The 23,967-nt window shown below is 43.0% G+C and overlaps 1 protein-coding gene across 1 annotated transcript in view; it reads left to right on the forward strand.

Moving 5' to 3' along the window:
• Positions 1–2,135: 2,135 nt before the first annotated feature.
• LOC118357665 (rho GTPase-activating protein 44) overlaps positions 2,136–23,967 on the forward strand; it is a 115,213-nt gene continuing 93,381 nt past the window's right edge. Inside the window, 1 exon segment of the mRNA XM_052478412.1 lies at positions 2,136–2,406. Coding sequence (XP_052334372.1) covers positions 2,354–2,406 — 53 coding nt within the window. The 5' untranslated portion in view covers positions 2,136–2,353.

Here is a 23,967-nt window from a genome sequence, read left to right on the forward strand (position 1 = left end):
AATATGCATGTGTGTGTGTAGTATATACGTATGTGTGTGTGGTTAGAATCCAGTGAATGTACATTGAGCTTGTGCAAGAGATAAATACAAACATAAATAAGGGGGTCAATGCAAATAGTCTTGGTAGCCATTTGATTAACTGTTCAGCAGTCTTATGGCTTTGGGGTAGAAGCTGTTAAGGAGACTTTTGGTCCCAGACTTGGCGCTACGGTAGTGCTTTCCGTGCGGTAGCAGAGAGAACAGTCTATGGCTTGGGTGGCTAGAGTCTTTGAGAATTTTTAAGGGCGTACCTCTGACGCTGCCTCGTATAGAAGTCCTGGATTGTAAGGAAGCTCAAGTGATGTACCCCTCTGTAGCGCCTTGCAGTCGGATGACGAGCAGTTGCCATACCAAGTGGTGATGCAACCAGTCAGATGCTCTCGATGGTGGAGCTGTAGAACTTTTTGAGGATCTGAGGTCCCATGCTAAATCTTTTCAGCCTCCTGAGGGGGAAGAGGCGTTGTTGTCATGCCCTCTTTACGACTGTGTTGGTGTGTTTGGACCATGATAGGTCCCTAGTGATGTGGACACCAAGGAACTTGAAGAACAATCTGGTCTTAATGGCCATGTACTCTTATAATCCCCCCCCGGCACAGCCAGAAGAGGACTGGCGCCCTTCAGAGCCTGGTTCCTCTCTAGGTTTCTTCCTAGGTTCCTGTCTTTCTAGGTAGTTTTTCCTAGCCTCCGTGCCTCTTCATCTGCTTTGCTTTCTCTTTGGAGTTTCTGTATATAAGCACTTTGTGACATCTACTGATGTAAAAAAAAAAGGGCTTTATAAATCAATTAGATCTGAAACTCTTGACCCGCTCGACTACAGTCTCGTTGATGTAAATGGAGTCGTGTTCGGCCCTTCTTTTCCTGTAGTCCACGATCAGCTCCTTTGTCTTGCTCACGTTGAGGGAGAGGTTGTTGTCCTGACACCACACTGCCAGGTCTCTGACCTCCTCCCTATAGGCTGTCTCATCGTCGTCTGTGAACAGGCTTACCACCGACGTGTCGTAGGCAAACTTAATGATGGTGTTGGAGTCGTGCGTGGCCACGCAGTTGTGGGTGAACAGGGAGTACTGGAGGGGACTAAGCACGCACACACCCATCAGATCAGATTATATCAAAACCAACATCAAGATTTCTAGGCTAAGAAAACACAATATGGCTTGTATAGATAGGTATTATATTCTCATTAATTTAATAAATAAATTATGTGTTGTTTGACAAGTCACAGTATTATCACTTTAAACACATGCTCTCAGTGTAGTAATGTTTTGCATTACAATGCATATACTTGGGAAGTTCCCAGATATGGTAGCCTAATAATAAATAACTGCATAGCACCCAAAGTCATTTCTGTCTTCGATGACAGCATATTCCTTTGGATATTTTTCCTTGAGAACAGAAAGTGTATGTGTTGCTGTAAAAAGCTATCACAGACTTTTGCAGCCAATGCTAAGCACAAATTATACCAATTAAATGAGTCAGGAATCTGTGTGGTACTCTGCTTTAATAGCCACAAGATGATGCTGTTTTCCTTAGTAAACCACAGAATATTTTTTTTCTGCAGACTAGGCCTACCTAAACTAGTTATACTATCTGACTGCTTTATTGTACTATCAACAAACCAAATTGTTCAACATAAGGACATTTTAGGGACATGTGCCAGGGTCTGTGTGTGACCTACCGTGTATCAAACCACGTTCCTTAGACATTATCTGACATGTTGTATTAGATGCATATTTCACCTGATATTGTAAGTAGATTAAATTGTCTATACTGAAATGCAAACAGTATATTTTGGTACTTGGGGTCTGCAAGTAGACCTTGGTTTATACGAATAGTGAATGCCCACTCAATTCTTGTTTTTCAATGTAACCTACCTATAGAGCAATGGAATTTCTTTTAAACTGAACAAGGGTGTTAGCTAGATATTTTGTCAGGTTGAAAAAAAGTGTGTACAATTTGTTTTAAACACGGTATCATGAAGAATTCATGATGGTCTCTTTGTAGGCTCAACGTTTGGTCGGTGGAACTACATTCCCCATACTGCGCTACTGCGCAGCGTCGTGTCGTGAGCTGTCACTCTGCCCGGAGAAATTGGTACAGCATCTCTGAGCAGTGGACTGCGTGACAGGGACCATAAAATGCGTTGAAATTGTCTCCCCTATTACTCTTGATTTGCGATGCGTTCCCTATGGCTATGATAAAAAAGGATTGTTAAAAGGTGGGCTGTCTTGTAATTCTCGTTGGAGATCCGGACTGTTTTGTCAATGAGAAATGTGGAGTCGCTCTATCCATCGGTGTTAACGCAGAAAAATAGAAGATGAAGAAGCAATTCAATAGAATGCGACAGCTCGCCAACCAAACAGTGGGCAGGTAAGGGCACATGTATTAAGAGACCCATTTAGTTGTGCAATCTTGGACGTACTTCGATGAGGCAGAAAAGGCTGCCTATATATGCTCCATCCGACTTCTCGGTCGAAAATGATTGAATCTTACGTGAAGTTTGCATGTTCATGTTGCAGGTGACATCTGTATGCACTACTGCTGGTTTTAGAAGTTTTCTTTATAAGGCCTTAATTGATGTATCAGTGGTCGCGCGGTTGACCATGGTTCGCACGCACAATCGGGGAGTGTGCGAATGTGACACGACGCGAATGCGAGGCATTCTCTGCTTGGGTACTATTCCAAACTGATGTTGGACACCTGGACTTCGCAAAAGCAAATTATTCAATGCTTTACTGTAATGGAATAGCATAATGCGTATGCAATTTAAAGGTAAAGTCCAAACAAAATCTCATATAGCCTATTCGCTAATCAAAGGAAGAGTCATTGATGTTGAAACTATGTTGTACTAGAATTCCTGGGTATTAACCACATTTATTCACTACATTCAAGAGTGTTATCCAACAATAGAAAATGCATGTCGAAATTGCATAGAATTTGAAAACACAAGGCTCACTGTTGAATGTAGACACGGGTTGCATGCCATTTGCCTGTTCTGTCTACTATGTCTTGACAGAAGGCCTGCAATATGAGATGGTCTGAACTGGTGTTTTCTCCTAATTTGAATATTTGTGGGGCAAGAATGTGCCCCCTATTCAGTGAAATTAAATCCAAGATCTGTGTGTCTCTGTTACTACGGTAACAGCAGAGCCAAGAGCACTAGTGGTTTTTATGTCTCTGGGGTAGTGGTATTAGTGAGGCCAAATTGGGTTGTGACAGACAGGGATACAGTAAGAGAGAATGGGACCCACCCATACCTTATACGGTAACTACACTACCCAAAAATATAAACACAACATGTAAGGTGTAGGTCCCATGTTTCATGATCTGAAATAAAAGATGCCAGAAATTTTACATGCACACAAAAAGCTTATTTCTCTAATATTTTGTGCACACATTTGTTTACATCCCTGTTAGTGAACATTTCTCCTTTGCCAAGATAATCCATCCACCTGACAAGTGTGGCATATCAAGAAGCTGATTAAACATCATAATCATTACACAGGTGCACCTTGTGCCAGGCCCAGTAAAGGCCACTCTAAAATGTGAAGTTTTGTCACACAACACAATGCCACAGATGTTTCATGTTTTGAGGGAGCGTGCAATTTGCATGCTGACTGCAGGAATGTCCACCAAAGCTCTTATCAGATAACTGAATGGTCATTTCTACACCATAAGCCGCCTCGATTGTTGTTTTAGAGAATTTGGCAGTACGTCCAAACGGCCTCACAACCGCAAACCATGTGAATAGCGTTGTGTGGGCTAGTGGTTTGCTGATGTCAACGTTGTGAACGGAGCGCCCCCATGTTGGCGGAGGGATTAGGGTATTGGCAGGTATAAGCTACCGTCAATGAACACAATTGCATTTTATCGATGGCAATTTGAATGCACAGAAATACAGAGACGAGATCCTGAGGCCCATTGCCGTGCCATTCATCCGCCGCCATTACCTCATGTTTCAGCATGATAATGCACGGCCCCATGTTGCAAGGATCTGTACACAATTCCTGGAATCTGAAAATGTCCCAGTTCTTTCATGGTCTGCATACTCACCAGAAATGTCACTCATTGAGCATGTTTGGGGTGCTCTGGATTGACGTGTATGACAGCGTGTTCCAGTTCCTGCCAATATCCAGGAACTTCGCACAGCCATTGAAGAGAAGTGGGACAACAATCCACAGGCCAAAATCAACAGCCTGGTCAACTCTATGAGAAGGAGATGTGTCACTCTGCATGAGGCACTGGTGGTCGCACCAGATACTGGCTGGTTTTCTGATCCATGCCCCTACCTTCTTTTTTTAAGGTATCTGTGCTCAACAGATGTGAAATCCATCCAGCTATGTGAAATCCATAGATTAGGGCCTAATGAACTTATTTCAATTGACGGATTTTATTTTTGAACTGTAACTCAGTAAAATCTTTGAAATTGTTGCATGTTGTGTTTTATATTTTTGTTTAGTATAAAAGTCATGTCAACATTGTGTCTTTGTCGCATTACTGAGGAGCTTTTCTCTGTCACTGATGCATAACCCAATGCACAATCAATGTTGTGTTTGTTTCGACTCGACTCATTATTCTTCAGGTAATCAAAATTGGCAAACAGGACCTGCTAGTCAGATCAAACACAAAGACAATGATGTATGCACCACAACCAGACGAACTCGTTTTCGTTCTCAGGTTAATGACTTCTGCATTGTCAGTGTTGACTCTAATACAGCCCTGCGGTGGTAAAAGTATGTTACAACCACTTTGTTTTTCTTGCCTGAGTCTGAGATAATGTTAACGGATGACGCTGGCACACCTACAGGATATTCTATGTCATAACATCCTTATAGCATAGCCTGCTGACTTGCTCTTTAAGGCTTCGCTGAGTCAGTTAGTCAGACACTGATACAGATGCTGATCAATGCAAAAGGTATCACCTCTCAACAGAGTGGACTTGGCAGGCAGAGGGAATAGGAAACTGTGATGGAAGCAGTTTAAGGGAAAAGGGATACCTAGTCAGTTGCACAACTGAATGCATTCAACCTAAATGCATCTTCTGTGTGGGGGGCTGGCTTGATCAACATCATCGGCACCCGGGGAGTAGTTGTTGTTGTCATGCCCTTATCTGTTTCACCTGTCTTTGTGCTTGTCTCTATCCCCCTCCAGGTGTCGCCCATCTTCCCCATTATCCCCTGGGTACTTATACCTGTGTTTTCTGTCTGTCTGTGCGAGTTAGTTTTGTTCATTCAAACCTACCAACGGTTTACCTTCCTCCTGTCTGGTGTTCTGGTGCCTTTCACCCCCTCGGGATTATTGACCCCTGCCTGCCTTGACCTATCGTTTGCCTGCCCCTTCTTAATGAATAAACATTTGTTTCTTCAACACTGCCTGCACTTGGGTCATACCTTAAAACATGATAGTTGTTGGGGGTTAACTGCCTTTCTCAAGGGCAGAACAGCAGACTTTTCCACCTTGCCGGCTATAGGATTTGAACCCACAACGTTTTGGTTACTGGTCCAACGTGCTTAACTGCTAGACTACCTGGTTGTAGTACTGGAACGAAGGAGGAGTCTTAGACCATATTCTCCGATCACTATCATCTGGGCATTTAGAAAGGATGAGTCACTATTAAAAAGCCTTGGGAGGATTCCTTTGTGACCATTGAATGGAATCTGGAGCTACAGTACCAGTCAAAAGTTTGGACACACCTACTCATTCAATCGTTTTTCTTTATTTTGACTATTTTCTACATTGTAGAATAATAGTGAAGACATCAAAATGATTAAATAACACATATGGAATCATGTAGTAACCAACTAATATATTATATTTTAGATCCTTCAAAGTAGCCACCCTTTGCCTTGATGACAGCTTTACACACTCTTGGCATTCTCTCAACCAGCTTCACCTGGAATGCTTTTCCAACAGTCTTGAAGGAGTTCCCACATATGCTGAGCACTTGTTGGCTGCGTTTCCTGCACTTTACGGTCCAACTCATCCCAAACCATCTCAATTGGGTTGATGTTGGGTGATTGTGGAGGCCAGGTCATCTGATGCAGCCCTTTACACAGCCTGGAGGTGTTGAAAAACAAATGTTAGTGCCACTAAGCACAAACCAGATGGGATGACATATCGCAGCATAATGCTGTGCTAGCCATGCTGGTTAAGTGGCCTTTAATTCTAAATAAATAACAGACAGTGTCACCAGCAAAGCACCATCACACCTCCTCCATGCTTTGCGGTGGGAACTACACATACAGAGATCATTCGTTCATCTACTCTGTGTCTCACAAAGACACGGCGGTTGGAACCAAAAATCTCGAAGGACAGATTTCCACCGGCCTAATGTCTATTTGCTCGTGTTTCTTGGCCCAAGCAAGTTTATTCTTCTTATTGGTGTCCTTTGTGGTTTATTTGCAGCAATTCGATCATGAAGGCATGATTCACACTGTCTTCTCTGAACAGTTGATGTTGAGATGTGTCTGTTACTCGAACTCTGAAGCATTTATTTGGGCTGCAATTTCTGCAGCAGAGGTAACTCTGGGTCTTCCTTTCCTGTGGCGGTCCTCATGAGAGCCAGTTTCATCATAGCTCTTGATGGTTTTTGCGACTGCACTTGAAGAAACTTTCAAAGTTATGTAAATTTTCCAGATTGACTGACCTTCATGTCTTAAAGTAATGATGGACTGTCATTTCTCTTTGCTTATTTGAGCTGTTCTTGCCATAATATGGACTTGGCTTTTTTTTTTACCAAATAGGGCTATCTTCTGTATACCACCCCTACCTTAACACAACACAACACAACTGATTGGCTCAAATGCACTAAGAAGGAAAGAAATTCCACAAATGAACTTTTAACAAGACACACTTGTTAATTGAAGTGTTGCGATCTCATTTACTATCTTTGTAAGAGAGTCAAAGCATGCATGTACCTCTGCCCTGTGGGTGTAGCCAGGTGTGGTGTGTTAATATCACCACACTCTAGTGACCTCATCAGCATGTCGTCCCATCCAGCTGTGTGTGTGTGTGTGTGTGTCCATGCATGCACAAGTGTGCGTGTGTACCTGTATACTTTGAGAGCTGAAGCTGATGCATGGAGCACTAGCCCACTGAGGCGTAACACCCCGGTACTTAGTTATAACCTGTACCCTAAGAAGCAGAACTGTAGGAGCAATTAGTCACATTTAGAGGGTGGATGCACCAGCAGGGGTCCTGACTGCTGGGCATCCATGTAAATAGGGATGTCTCTGTGACCTTGGCAGCTGCCTGGCTTACACTGGCTCACTCAATAAGCTATGGGGAAGAAAATGCATTACCGCAAAGGCTTTTTCAATTATATGTTGTACTATTTTAGCGTGGTCCTGTGTAATGGTGTTGTATAAAAATGTGTCTGTGTGAAGATGTGTGACTGTCTGGGCTGTGGTGAGGAAGGCAACAGGCAAGTCACAAAGACAACTGCTTTAATTCCTCTGGCTGTTTTTTAAAATCTTCTCATTCACAGTTTTTGTGTTGATTGGACTTTCTGTGAGAGGTCAGGTCTTGATTGGGGGAAACTGTTTTGTTAGCGGGAAGTGCCGGGATCTCTTTAGGAAAGGATGTTTTCATCTCAAAAACGTGAAAAAGAGATTTGTGTTTTGGAACTTTTGGCCATGCTGCTGGGTCAGCAGCGGAAGTGAAAGAATGTGGGCACTGATAAAAGAGCAAAAGGAAATGGGGGAAACTGTTATGTTATCCCCATTCCCTGTTTTCCAGGAAATAAGGATGTCAGAAAATGGGTTCCTAATCCTCAGCAACAGTGAGAAATTGTCTTTTTTTTAAAAATTTACTTTATGATTTGTTTCGACTATCAGACCCAAGGGGCATTATTTGCCTTGCATTTCTGGCCTTACCATTACTGACTGACTGTCATTCTGCCCTGTTATTGCTGATGATTGAAGACATTGGCGTAAATTGCATGTTATTCTCAGGGAAAAAAGCAGGCACGCCACTAATGTCTTCATTATTTTGGGGTATCCATCTTGTGCTTTTACTGTTATCCATTTCAAAACGAAGTTGGAATGATGTATAACCGTGCCTGGAACCATTATTTGATTGATGAACGGGTTTGTTCAATGGCAAACAACAAACTATGCTTGTAACTTAGGGCAACGTGTATGGCTTTTCTTTGGACCTTGGCTGTGAAGGTTTGAGTGCCATACTGGGGATGGTAAACCCTGTTCAAGGCCTTGTGTGAGGATAGGTGACATTACATACCCTGAGGTAGCAGGCAGTGCCAGTGTCCCATAAGACAGGGAAGAGAATGATGGGACATGGCTGCCAAACATTGCATGTGGAATCCCAGGGATACCTGAAGTCTCATTGAAGACAAATCCAGAGTTTCTTTCTCTAGCTGCTGTACTTACAGTAAGCCAGGAGTCACCAACCCTTTTGATCGCTCGACAAGTCAATCTTGGAAGCATTCAAAGTCGATCGCCAGGAGTTTTCAAAATCATAGAAAAAAAAACATAAACGTCTAAATGTTTAAATGTATTAATTATTATTTATAGTTTAATTTCAAATGAAATGCTCCATGTGTGAGCTCTGTGTGTAGTGATGGGGGTGGAGGGGCGGGCAGGGGTTATCTGGCCAATCAAATACCGTTTCTAGGTTTAACCCCTGACAAATTATGTCCCTGAATAGCTCAGGCACTTGTAACGCTCATGAGCTATCAAGCTAACGATACGCAATCTAACGAAACGATGGCGGAGGCACAACGGAAAGAGCAAAAAATGTATCATGTCATGAAGAATGGGAACACGATTTTCTGTTCACCGTAGTTAAGGACAAAAGGATTTGCCTGATTTGTCACCAGGCTGTAGCCCTCGCAAAAAAGGTTAACGTGGAGCGGCACCACAAACACCATTCACCCCAAGTAAAATTTAAAAAACTACCCGCTAAAGAGCACACTTCGCTCAAAGAAAGTTGACGAGCTCAAGTCTGTATTGAAAGCACAGCAGTCGCTTTCTACCAAAACGACAGCTCATCCTGCGCACTTAAGGCGAAAGGCCTACTTTGGATCAGCATATCGCTGTGAGATGGCCTTTTCACAGATGAAAAGAATCAAGCCAAAGAACAGGTCTTGTCTAACTAATAGACATCTTACACACAGTGTCAGACTTGCTGTGTCAAACTATGAGCCAGACTATAGAGCACTTGCTGATAGTGTGCAATCACAGCCATCACATTAAATGTGTGTGTGTGTGTGTGGGGAGGTGATCTCATCCACAGCCATCAGAGTGAGTGAGTATTGCCCGTTTGAAATCTGTTTGTAGGCTATATTGTTTACAAAAGGATATGATCTGTGTTGTATGTTGTTCAAAAGGGAAAGTGAAACAGTACTGTACATGATTGGCTTAGGCCTGTAATTGACTGATTATTGAGGTAATGAATGGTGGTAAGGGCTGTGATTTGTGTGAACATATTTTTGAACAATTGAATGATGTGACTGTTGTCATAATATTTTGAATGCTAGTTGCACTTACTTGAGTATTGTCATTTTGTCATTCACCATATGAATGGTGAATGAGTAATAGACCTGTGGAAATATTGAAACATGTAATATGACTGTTATAAAATGTTGAATGATAGTTGCATTTCTGATTATACTATTTGTGTAATTAAATGAAAACGTGGTGTGTGACTGACAGGTAAGAAAATAAATAATGTCAAAGTGGAACTACGTTGTGGCCTTGTTTTGTCATCATTATTTGCAAGTGGTAGATCTTGGTTTTATGTTTGGACTTGGGATGTGATCTTTGGCTTGAAAAGGTTGGTGACTGCTGCAGTAAGCCTATGTGTCTGTGACAATGCTCTGTGCATGTGCTATCTAACCAGTTAACGTCTCACCAGGGGCAACGATTGGGGTTCGTCTCGGAGTTTGAGTGTTTTCTTAGCTTTGTTTCAGCGTTTACTCTATGCTGATACAAGGGCAGGCATGTGGCACTTGTCGTCAGGGTATAGAATCCATCAGGGATTCGCTGTCAATCCCGGACTTCTTTAACCACTGCATGGATGTCCCCTTGTGGCAAGCACTACTGTGTCCTATGAGAGGCATTGTTTTCTTGACCCTGTCAACCCTTAATACCATTAACCTGGTCTTGGTTTGAAGACCACCGCCACCCAACTGCTGGGTCTTCATGAGAGTGTCTTTCTACATGTTTTCGGGTTAGAACAAATTACTCCATAAGGGGGTGAACATAAATGACGTTCATCTGTTTTTCCTCCTCCCCGACTGCTGGACCGTTAAAAGTTAATGAACCCCATTTGTCAAACATTGTGCGAATACTCGACTTAATTCTGCAGTGCAGTGTATGTATGGTCATTTTCAGGGCTTCTGAATTGATAGCCCTTTACTTGGAACGTAATCAGTATTCTGTGGTGTCTCAGATGCCTAATGCAATGACAAAATGTTTTTGTGCATGCCAAATTCAATCTTTTTAGGTATGACAGACTGGGTTTAAACTGAGGTTGTTTGCACACTATTGTGTTAACACTCTGAGCTAAAGCCTAGCCATTAGCAGGGGGTTGTTAATGTGAGTTCTGAGGTCAAACAAGATGCAGTGAGTGGTGTATTGCTACAGGGGGTTCAGTAGTGGACTGGTTAATGGGAGGTGACAGAGGTGACATTACCTTTAATAGTGTGAAGTGTTGCACCTCACCGATGTGTTGAAAGGCACTGTCATCAGCTTCTTCACACACGATGAGTGTGTATGTGTACATCCTCGTTAATCATGGCGATAGGGCAGTAATAGATTCCTACAAGCAATCAGAGACGGGCCCCATCTCTGGGCTCCACTGTAATTATGAGAAAATGAAAGGTGCATGTCGCGTTTATATTTTTTTCAGTGTAAATGCGTTTTTGTACAATTTTCTGTGGAAATTGTTGAAAGTTGTCCTTGTGCATAGAGTTTGTTAACTTTGCAATCAATGGTTTTTGTTTGGCATACATTTGAAGATGATAGATTTTTTAAGTCTCAGTGTCATTCTGTTACCATGGAATTGCCTCTCCCTTCATGTTCCTCTCTCTTCCTCATTCTCTCCATTTTTACATATCACTCTGACATCAGTCCTTTTCCCCTGCAGTCGACCCTTTTTGTGGATCCTGATTGCTTCACAGAAAACAGGCCACAACCTTTCAGAGCTGTTACATTTGATTTGATTTGATTTGATTTGACATGCATGCCGTGAAAGTGACAGAAATTAAGGAAGAGAAGATAGGGGGATGGTATTGCCTCTCGAGATATGGTTCAGAAATGTGCCTCTCAGAGAGATGGAATGATCTTGTTTTCTGTGCGCTCCCCTGATCATGATCAAACGGGACTTGCAACTTACAAGTGGTCCATAATGAGATCCTGTAGTTAGGGTTAGCGCCATGAGTTGTTCTTGGTTAGGTCACGTGGTCAGGGAAAACTCAGGGCCTTACCGGTAGCTACAGTGCCTTGCGAAAGTATTCGGCCCCCTTGAACTTTGCGACCTTTTGCCACATTTCAGGCTTCAAACATAAAGATATAAAACTGTATTTTTTTGTGAAGAATCAACAACAATTGGGACACAATCATGAAGTGGAACGACATTTATTGGATATTTCAAACCTTTTTAACAAATCAAAAACTGAAAAATTGGGCGTGCAAAATTATTCAGCCCCCTTAAGTTCATACTTTGTAGCGCCACCTTTTGCTGTGATTACAGTTGTAAGTCGCTTGGGGTATGTCTCTATCAGTTTTGCACATCGAGAGACTGAAATCCTCCTTGCAAAACAGCTCGAGCTCAGTGAGGTTGGATGGAGAGCATTTGTGAACAGCAGTTTTCAGTTCTTTCCACAGATTCTCGATTGGATTCAGGTCTGGACTTTGACTTGGCCATTCTAACACCTAGGTCAACATTGGATCATTCAGAGATCCTCACTGAACTTCTGGAGAGAGTTTGCTGCACTGAAAGTAAAGGGGCTGAATAATTTTGCACGCCCAATTTTTCAGTTTTTGATTTGTTAAAAAAGTTTGAAATATCCAATAAATGTCGTTCCACTTCATGATTGTGTCCCACTTGTTGTTGATTCTTCACAAAAAAAATACATTTTTATATCTTTATGTTTGAAGCCTGAAATGTGGCAAAAGGTCGCAAAGTTCAAGGGGGCCGAATACTTTCGCAAGGCACTGTATACTACTGAAATGGCATAGGGCAATTTTAGACGGTAGTCTCAGTCAAAAATCATCTGAGACATTTCGATTGTAAGAGCTTCTGAGTGTGTTCCTGTGGGACGTCATCAGCCCTGTTCTCTCTGTAAACTGTAGAGGCTCTCGGTCACAGACGTTGCTGTCTGCAGCTGAGCGTTGCTGCAACCACTGTACTGGGACGCTGGGAGACATGCAGGCGCTGCTGAGGGATATGAGTCGGAGCCCCTTAGGACCATGCAGACGCCACACCCGACCATTCTTTGCTCTTCCCGATGACAGCATCTTCTAAATCAGAGGATGGGAGGTGGACTGGAGGAAGCCAATGGTCTGGAACAGTGTGTTTCTCCTAGCTGTTTGGCCTGTGTTTATCAATGACGACAGACAGCAATGATAGCCTCAAAATGGCTGCCCTTTATGTCATTTTGGCTCACACTTTGATTAGATGCCATGTTTTTCTCCATGAAAGACCAAAGAAAGATAGAGCTTGTCATAATGATGCAGCAAATCCTCAAAGAGTGATCTGTTAGAGGAGCTGGAAGAGGGTGGGGGCAGGGAGGGAAAGGAACCAATGATGTGGAGTAAGTCAGAGAGATGGCCAATGGGCATTATAGCATGGTAAATTCTATGACATCCTTCCATCACCAGGGCAACCTGGGTGATTGAGTGAAGCCGAGCCAGGGATTCCTTACTCTGGCAGTGCCAGTGAGTGGCCTCACAACCCTCCACACCTTTCCTGCATGCCCGCTTCTCTCCACTGCCAAACTCTGGGTTTTCAACATTACAAAACAAGACTTGACAATTTTACCCACAGTGTGCCTAGAAAAAGTAAGGATTATAGCTTTAATGTCTCAAATATTTTTAATTGTGCCCTAAAATATATTTGTACGGGCCTACATTTTTCAACGTAGGCGCACACTTGTTCCTTGTCATTTAAAAAAGAGGTCAGCGTAGAACTCTGCAAAAACTGATTGAAATCCCAACTTGCATGACTTTATCTCTGGACACACTCTTAAGTAAACATAAAACTTACTCTACACACAACGTCTTTTCATACATGTTGACGAAATACTAATGTTTCAGAGTCAGAGGGTTTTACAGTGCATTCGGAAAGTATTCAGACCCCTTGATTTTTTACACATTTTGTTATGTTACAGCCTTATTCTAAAATGTATTAAATATATTTTTTCCCTGATCAATCTACACACAATACCCCATAATGACAAAGCAAAAACAGTTTTTTTAGAAATGTGTGCACATGTATAAAAACAATAAATGGAAATATCACATTTACATAAGCATTCAGACCCTTTACTCAGTACTTTGTTGAAGCAACTTTGGCAGCGATTACAGCCTCAAATCTTCTTGGGTATGATGCTACAAGCTTGGCACACATGTATTTAGTGACTTTCTCCCATTTATTCTCTGCAGATCCTCTCAAGCTCTGTCAGGTTGGATGGGGAGCGACATTGCACAGCTATTTTCAGCTCTCACCAGAGATGTTTGATCAGGTCCTTCTGTAGCACAGTTGGTAGAGCATGGCGCTTGTAACGCCATGGGTAGTGGGTTCGATTCCCAGGACCACCCATACGTAGAATGTATGCACACATGACTGTAAGTCGCTTTGGATAAAAGTGTCTGCTAAATGGCATATATTAGGTCTGGGCTCTGGCTGGGCCACTTAAGGACATTCGGAGACTTGTCCCGAAGCTACTCCTGTATTGTCTTGGTTTCATCAGACTAGAGAACTCCAAGCGGAGTTCTGTGCCTATTACTGAGGTGTGGCTTCTGTCTGGCCACTCTAGCGCAAAGGCCTGATTGATGCAGTGCTGCAGAGATGGTTGTCCTTCTGGAAGGTTCTCCCATCTCCACAGGGGAACTCTGGAGCTCTGTCAGAGTGACCATCGAATTCACAGATGAATGACCCTTCTCGCCTGATTTCTCAGTTTTGCCGGGCGGAAGAGTCTTGGTGGTCTTGGTGGTTCCAAACTTCTTCCATTTAAGAATGATGGAGGCCACGGTCTTCTTGTGGACCTTCAATGCTGCAGAAATGTTATATTATCCTTCCCCATATCTGTGCCTTGACACAATCCTGTCTCGGAGCTCTACGGACAATTCCTTCGACCTCATGGCTTGGTTTTTGCTCTGACATGCACTGTCAACTGTGGGATCTTGTATAGACAGGTGTGTGCCTTTTCAAATCATGTCCAATCAATTAAGTTTACCACAGGTGGACTCCAATCAAGCACCTAAACTACATTTTGAGTATGAATACTTAAATAAGCTATTAAAAAAAAACTGTTTTCCCAAAGTCATTATGGGTTATTGTGTGTTGATTGATGAGGAAAAACATTTATTGAATCCATTTTAAGGCTGTAACGTAACAAAATGTGGAAAAAAGGCACGGTGTCTGAATACTTTCTGAATGCACTGTAAAACCCCCGGACACTGAAACATTAGTATTTCGTCAACATGTACGAGAAGACGTTGTAACGTATAGTCAGAAAGCAGGTGCAGAAGGTGAGTTTAATATGGAACAGATACAAAAGAACAAACATGGGAAGCGTTCTGAACATGAGAGAAAAACAATAACACCTAAGGACTGATGACAACTGAGGGCTAAATAAAGGGGGAATAATCAGGGTTGTGATGAAGTTCAGGTGTGTCTAATAATGGGGCGCAGGTATGTGTAATGATGATTGCTAGGTGTGCGTAATGATGGGTTGCCAGGATGTATAGTTAGTAAATCAAATCAAACTTTATTTGTCACATGCGTCGAATACAACAAGTGTAGATCTTACCGTGAAATGCTTACTTACAAGGGTGAAGTGACTATGCATAGATAATAAACAGCAAGTAGCAGCAGTGTACAACTCAAATGCAGGGGGGGGGGGGGCTTTTTGTACTAGACTTGGTGCTCCAGTACCGCTTGCCGTGCGGTAGCAGAGAAAACAGTCTTTGACTTGGGTGACTGGAGTCTGTTACAATTTTATTGGCTTTCCTCTGACCACGCCTATTACTGTATTGCAGGAAGCTTGGCCCCAGTGATGTACTGGGTTATACGTACTACCCTCTGTAGCGCCTTACGGTCGGATGCCGAGCAGTTGCCATACCAGGCGGTGACGCAACCGATCAGGATGCTCTCGATTTTCAGTCTCCTGAGGGGGAAAAGGTTTGTTGTTAATGGGGGCCTGTTCGGCCCACCTGTGGTCCACGATCAGCTCCTTTGTCTTGCTCACATTGAGGGAGATGTTGTTGTCCTGGCACCACACTGCCAGTCCTCTGACCTCCTCCCTATATGCTGTCTCATCTTTGTCGGTGATCGGGCCTATCACTGTTGTTTTGTCAGCAAACTTAATGATGGAGTTGTGTTTGGTCACGCAGTCGTGGGTGAACAGGGAGTACTGGAGGTGACTAAGTACACACCCCTGATGGGCCCCAGTGTTGAGGATCAGCGTGGCAGACGTGTTGTTGCCTACCTTTACCACCTGGGGGGCGGCCCGTCAGGAAGTCCAAGATCCAGTTGCAGAGGGAGGTGGTTAGTCCCAGGGTCCTTAGCTTAGTGATGAGCTTCGCGGGCACTATGGTGTTGAATGCTGAGCTATAGACCGGCGACGTCGAGTGCCAGAGCGGGGGAGCGGGTGTAGACGTGACAGATGTGGTCCCATGACATCATGGGTTAAGTAACAAGCCCAGGGCTCCAGCTGTGATTTTGGTGTTTGGCAATTCCATGGTAACAGAGGTGCCAGGACAGTAACCTTTTCACTCTGTGCCAAGCTAAAACCATTGATTGCAACGTTTAACAAACCATACACCTATATGCAGAAGTCTACTTTTAACAATTGCCTCCATACATTTTTACTGAAACACATTTAAGAACAGCGCAGATGCAAAGTTTGGTAACATATTAGAGGTCGACCGATTAATCGGAATGGCCGATTAATTAGGGCCAATTTCAAGTCGGAAATCTGTATTTTTGGCCGCCGATTTGCCGATACATTTTTAATATTTTTTACATATACCTTTATTTAACTAGGCAAGTCAGTTAAGAACACACGCTGCTTCGATGGTGGCTGTTGTCGCTGTGTTGCTGGTTCGAGCCCAGGGAGGAGCGAGGAGAGGGACGGAAGCTATACTGTTACACTGACAATACTAAAGTGCCTATAAGAACATCCAATAGTCAAAGGTTAATGAAATACAATTGGTATAGAGGGAAATAGTCCTATAATACCCTACATTATTAATTTCATATGTATACGCATATACTGTACTCTATATCATCTACTGCATCTTTATGTAATACATGTATCACTAGCCACTTTAACTATGCCACTTTGTTTACATACTCATCTCATATGTATATACTGCACTCAATACCATCTACTGTATCTTGCCTATGCCGCTCTGTACCATCACTCATTCATATATCTTTATGTACATATTCTTTATCCCCTTACACTTTTGTCTATAAGGTAGTAGTTTTGGAATTGTTAGCTAGATTACTTGTTGGTTATTACTGCATTGTCGGAACTAGAAGCACAAGCATTTCGCTACACTCGCATTAACATCTGCTAACCATGTGTATGTGACAAATAAAATTTGATTTGATTTGATATAATAACTACAACCTAAAACTTCTTACCTTGGAATATTGAAGACTCATGTTAAAAGGAACCACCAACGTTCATATGTTCTCATGTTCTGAGCAAGGAACTGAAACGTTAGCTTTCTTACATAGCACATATTGCACTTTTACTTTCTTCTCCAACACTTTGTTTTTGCATTATTTAAACCAAATTGAACATGTTTCATTATTTACTTGAGGCTAAATTGATTTTATTGATGTACTATATTAAGTTAAAATAAGTGTTCATTCAGTATTGTTGTAATTGTCATTATTACAAATACATTTTAAAAATCGTCCGATTAATCAGTATCGGCTTTTTTGGCCCTCCAATAATCGGTATCGGCGTTGAAAAATCATAATCGGTCGACCTCTATAACAGATGACAGTAAAATCTCCCTCAGTTTTTTATGTGACCACGATTTCCCAAAAAATTCAGTTAAATATCTACTCCTAATTATGACTCAAAGATGTCTGCAGAAAAAAATGGGGTGTCACCATACAGTCATGGAAGCCAATAGTAAATACACGGTTTAACATGGCAATGACTGGTTGGCATTACTCACTCGGTCCCAGGAGTAGTCTATTGGCACAGTGGAAGGCTGCTCCTCCTTACAACATATACACAATGTTGGTTGTTGAACTACAGTAAGTGAAGTGGCTCGACAGTATCAGAATGACGATAACAGAATGACATCATCGGTCCTTGATCTTTACTATGAAGTAATGCATAATTATGAATGTCATTCTCTTGTATCCTGAACAAGTACAAAAATATCAGTAACCTCCTTTGCATATTTGGATATTATTTTACACACATTCTAAGGAGCTCCACCCCAAACAGACCGGACCAAATCTATACCAATCGTAGACATCTATGTTTCACAAGTTTGGACATCACATACAGTAGAGTACAGTACAGCACATTGCAGTACAGAAGAGCACAGTACAGTACAGTAAAGTAAAAAATAGTAAAGTATAGTTCAGTACAGTAAAGTAAAGTAGATAAGAGTATAGTTCAGTACAGTAGGGCACAGTAGAGTACAATACAGTAAAGAAACACAGAGGAGAGTATAGTTCAGTAGAGTATAGTATAATATGTTGTACTGTACTCTATTTGCGTGTGCTGTATTAAACTCTACTCGACTTTACGGTAACCTACTCTATTGTGCTCTACAGTACTGTACTCTGCTCTATGGTACTGTACTCTATTGCGACTGTGGTTTTTGATTACTCTTTTTGATTACTCTTTCCACGGTAACATGTATTTACATTGTATATTTATATGTTTCATAAGACACTCGTTTTTTATTTTAATTTAATTTTTTACAATTTTACCCCATTTTCTCCCCAATTCCGTGGTATCCAATTGTTTTAGTAGCTACTATCTGGTCACATCGCTACAACTCCCGTACGGGCTCGGGAGAGACGAAGGTTGAAAGTTATGCGTCCTCCGATACACAACCCAACAAAGCCGCACTGCTTCTTAACACAGCGCGCATCCAACCCAGAAGCCAGCCGCACCAATGTGTCGGAGGAAACACCGTGCACCTGGCAACCTTGGTTAGTGATGAGACAAGGATATCCCTACCGGCCAACCCCTCCCTAACCCGGGCGACGCTAGGCCAATTGTGCGTCGCCCCACGGACCTCCCGGTCGCGGCCGGTTACGACAGAGCCTGGGCGCAAACCCAGGGTCTCTGGTGGCACAGCTGAAGACACTCGTTTTAAACACCTTGCTATGAAAGCAGCTTGCAACTTAGTTTCAACGTTTCATCATGCTATGTAAATGCATGTTACCGTGGAAACAGTATCAACTCCCAAGTTGAATGCCCGGTCTTGAGTCGGCTCAGCTGTCCTAGAACATAATATTCTATAACTGGCTAGTGTTGCCTTGTCTCCTCTCTCCTTATGTCCTCTGTTAGATTGCCCAGCAGGCAGAGTTCAATAAGTACAGGCAGATGTGAGATGCAGGAGGATGGCACACTTCTCACACCACTCTGTAGTCTACTGACCGAGTCAAAGCTTCCTCCAGGAAGTAGCTTTGCATCGGTCACTAGCCTACAGAGTAATATAAAAAAAGTGACGATAACAGTGATGCACCAATTGCCGAGCTTATGTAAAATAACAAAGTGCTTCGAACACTTTCAAATGTAACAGTTCCATGTAGAATGAACCAAACTTCACATAACACTGTAGAAGCAGTGTTCTGCTTATATACAGTAACGATGTGCAAATAAGACAGGAGTTCCTTGACCTGTTTTGACGAATACTCCTATATCCGACCCAGATCCTATATCACAGAGGGAGAGAGAGAAAGACTGTCACCATACAGTCATGGGAGCCAATAGTAAATGTACGGTTGAACATAGCTAATCAGAGATCCTGATTCGCAGCTAATTCACAAGGGACACATGCCAGCATGGCACTGACTGGTTGGCATTACTCACTCGGCCCCAGCAGTAATCTATTGGCACAGTGGAAGGAAGGGTGCACCTCCTTACAACATACAAGACACACATATACAGTGCCTTTGGAAGGTATTCAGACCCCTTGACTTTTACAGCCTTATTCTAAAATAAAATAAAATTTAAAAGAAGAAATCCTCAGCAATCTACACACACCCCATAATGACGAAGCGAAAACAGGTTTTTAGAAATGTTTGCACGTGTATAAAGATTCAAAACAGAAATACCTTATTTAGATACGTATTAAGACCATTTGCTATGAGACTCGAAATTGAGCTCAGGTGCATCCTGTTTCCATGGATCATCCTTGACATGTTTCTACAACTTGATTGGTTGGACATGATTTGGAAAGGCACACACCTGTCTATTTAAGGTCCCACAGTTAACAATGCATGTCAGAACAAAAACCAAGCCATGAGGTCGAAGGAATTGTCCGTAGAGCTCCGAAACAGGATTGTGTCGAGGCACAGATATGTGGAAGGATAATAAAACATTTCTGCAGCATTAAAGGTCCACAAGAACACAGTGGCCTCCATCATTCTTAAATGGAAGAAGCTTGGAACCACCAAGACTCTTCCTAGAGCTGGCCACCCGGCCAAGCTGAGCTATCGGAGGAGAAGGGCCTTGGTCAGGGAGGTGACCAATAACCTGACGGTCACTCTGACAGAGCTCTAGAGTTCCTCTGTGGAGATGGGAGAACCTTCCAGAAGGACAACCATCTCTGCAGCACTCCACCAATCGGGTCTTTATGGTAGAGTGGCCAGACGGAAGCCACTCCTCAGTAAAAGGCACATGACAGCCCACTTGGAGTTTGCCAAAAAACACTTAAAGACTCTCAGACCATGAGAAACAAGATTCTCTGGTCTGATGAAACCAAGATTGAACTCTTTGGCATGAATGCCAAGCGTCACATCTGGAGGAAACCTGGCACCATCCCTACGGTAAAGCATGGTGTTTGCAGAATCATGCTGTGGGGATGTTTTTGTGTCCTCCTCCCAGAGCGCCAAGAACCTTGGCGTGATCCTGGACAACACCCTGTCGTTCTCAACTAACATCAAGGCGGTGGCCCGTTCCTGTAGGTTCATGCTCTACAACATCCGCAGAGTACGACCCTGCCTCACACAGGAAGCGGCGCAGGTCCTAATCCAGGTACTTGTCATCTCCCGTCTGGATTACTGCAACTCGCTGTTGGCTGGGCTCCCTGCCTGTGCCATTAAACCCCTACAACTCATCCAGAACGCCGCAGCCCGTCTGGTGTTCAACCTTCCCAAGTTCTCTCACGTCACCCCGCTCCTCCGCTCTCTCCACTGGCTTCCAGTTGAAGCTCGCATCCGCTACAAGACCATGGTGCTTGCCTACGGAGCTGTGAGGGGAACGGCACCTCAGTACCTCCAGGCTCTGATCAGGCCCTACACCCAAACAAGGGCGCTGCGTTCATCCACCTCTGGCTTGCTCGCCTCCCTACCACTGAGGAAGTACAGTTCCCGCTCAGCCCAGTCAAAACTGTTCGCTGCTCTGGCTCCCCAATGGTGGAACACACTCCCTCACGACGCCAGGACAGCGGAGTCAATCACCACCTTCCGGAGACACCTGAAACCCCACCTCTTTAAGGAATACCTAGGATAGGATAAAGTAATCCTTCTCACCCCCCTTAAAAGATTTAGATGCACTATTGTAAAGTGGCTGTTCCACTGGATGTCATAAGGTGAATGCACCAATTTGTAAGTCGCTCTGGATGGATAAGAGCGTCTGCTAAATGACTTAAATGTAAATGTAAAATGTACAGGCAGTGGCTCGGGTGGTTGTTGTCCTTGATGATCTTTTTGGCCTTCCTGTGATATTGGGTGCTGTAGGTGTCCTGGAGGGCAGGTAGTTTGCCCTGTGATGCGTTGTGTAGACCGCACCACCCTCTGGAGAGCCCTGCGGTTGTGGGGCGGTGCAGTTGCTGTACAAGGCGGTGATACAGCCTGACAGGATGCTCTCAATTGTGCATCTGTAAATGTTTGTGAGGGTTTTAGGTGACAAGACAAATTTCTTCAGCCTCCTGATGTTGAAGAGACGTTGTTGTGCCTTCACCATCCTGTCTGTGTGTGTGGACCATTTCAGTTTGTCAGTGATGTGTACGCCAAGGAACTTAACTTTCCACCTCATCAGTGGTATCATAGCTAGCCTCGCTAGCATGATCAAATAATGTTGTACGTGTTGGATGTAATCCATTCCTGGTCATATTGTTGAATTGCATTGGAAGTTTTCACCAACTTTATGGATGCCCATTTTCACTCCTATTTGCAGAGCGAAATGTGTGTACGTTGCACCCATATGCAGACTTGGCAACAAATGTCCACATGGCAGCTGGGGGCGTGTTGTCTCTGGTCAATTTGGCATCATTGGCAAACATGGGCATGTAAGTAAACCATATGAGCTCACTAACAAAACTCAGTTTTGGACAAGACTGATTTTATAACCAAAGTTATCCTATTTACACTTTGTAGGCAATTTTGACACTCAAATTCATGTTTCTGACTCATATCGATGTCACTTACCTGTAGGCTGTTTTAAACCAGAGAAGTTGGTTCTGAGGGGCAGTTGACTTTTAAACCTACAGAAGGCAAGTCATTTATGCAAAACTAAATATAAATGTTGATATTATTTGGCAGGGGCCTTTACCTTTTAATACTTTTTCTAGTAGATGTTTTTTAAGACCCCCTTTCCATCTGTGTGACCAGAAATCAAAACCTTTGCTTATTCCAGGATGGAAAGGGGTAGGAAAATGTATCCATGCCTTCATTTCCACAAAATATAGACTCTTAGCTTGCGTTTGACACCACATTAAAATATGCTCCTATAAACTTCACATGTTGGTGCTCATGGGTCCTTTTTCATGGAAATGACCTGTTGTAAAAATAGACGCTAGGCTAATTGTTGCCTGTTGGGATTGGGAGTAAATATGAATCCCACTCTGTGACCACATGCTCTTTCCAGTACGTTGACATCTAAACTCAGAGTTGTCACATACGCTATACTGGAGTTTCGACTGCTGCCCAAGCTGTCAGACGAAGTCCAGAAGAAAATACATCACATCATGGTCCTCCTGTCGTCATCACCTCATTCAAATGGGAACATAAACATTTCTAAAGCATTAATGGGATCTCTAGTTCCTCGTAGTGTTTTCACTCTCTTCTGTTTTTAGATTAGTCGAAGGTAACACTTTACATTATGTTCTTAATGTAATGCAGAAGCATTGTTATTACTATGGTAATATGACATTGTTACAGAATATAGAAGGAGGGGTCTTTATTCAACTTTGTGTTATAACAAAAACAAATGAAACTCAATACAGTACAATTACAGAGCAATTACACTGATGAGGTTTTACAAGTAATCAACAGTGTCTGCTCCCTCTGTTCTTATCTCATTGCAGTTCAGAAACATCATAAAGCAATGGTGCTTGCATGGTCAAAAAAAATCTCCTTCTCCCGTCCTCACCAATCCAGCAGTGTAACAGTGAGGAATAATGGATGGAATTATAAATTTAGACTGATGTCGGAGAGAGAGGCCCTCCCCATTATATTCACATTCGCTTTATGCTCCTCTCAAATCATTCCCCAAATCATTCCCCACGTTCTAATGGGCAAGATTCTTCTTCTTTCATGCTCCTTTCCCTCCACATATCCATCCTCCAAGGTCGTTTTTTCATTCGCTGTAATGGTGGCCTTTGCCCAACACACTATACCCCCCCGTGGAGTGACATTCACTGAGCCTAATCTTCTCGGAAACAGGGAAATTGTCCAGTGGGTAGATAGTCATTGGTTTATTTTTCCTTTTACGGGGCTTTTTATGAAGGCTGAGGCTACAGATCCGGAGGTAACCGCCCCTGACATTGATTCAGCTTTGATTTAACTTTATTAAACGAGGACCATTCTCCAGAGTAGCTAGTTCTCTGGGCAGCCAAATGAGTAGAGCAGAGAATCCCGCAAATGCGCAGAAGTTTCGGACATCTAGCTGTTGGGAAGAGATGTCCTGGGGAGTCGGATCCGCATCCATTCCGCTTTTGAAAATGGGGACCATTGTGACTGATTGTGACCATTGTGACTGTGACTGATTGTGACCATTGTGACTGTGACTGATTGTGACCATTGTGACTGTGACTGATTGTGACCATTGTGACTGTGACTGATTGTGACCATTATGACTGTGACTGATTGTCCCTGTGACGGATTGTTTTGAGACTATTGCATACGTGGGGGTTACAGACATTTCTGGGGAGTCACAGATATCTATTGTACAATTGGGTCACCTGTATAAAGGATAAAGTAAGGCCTAGATTGAATCAGTCCGAGCGTTAACCCGCGATAGCCGACACAGTTCTTTGGCTGTGTCGGAGGTGTAACTGCATTAGAGCTGTCAAATCGGTGAGCGGATACTTTTGTGGTCATTGTCACGAAGCCACCCCTGTCCCACTCATGTTTCAGAACGAGAAAGTGTAGGCTAAATCGAAATAATGACACTCAAATTAAAAATCATTCAACTAAATAATGAGGATTTCTATCAGGGGTGGAAGGTGGTTAGAGCGTTGGGCCAGTAACCAAAAGGTTGCTACATCGAATCCCCAAGCTGACAAGGTACAAATCTGTCGTTCTGCCCCT

Source organism: Oncorhynchus keta, chromosome 24, assembly GCF_023373465.1.
Source record: "Oncorhynchus keta strain PuntledgeMale-10-30-2019 chromosome 24, Oket_V2, whole genome shotgun sequence".
NCBI lineage: Eukaryota > Metazoa > Chordata > Actinopteri > Salmoniformes > Salmonidae > Oncorhynchus > Oncorhynchus keta.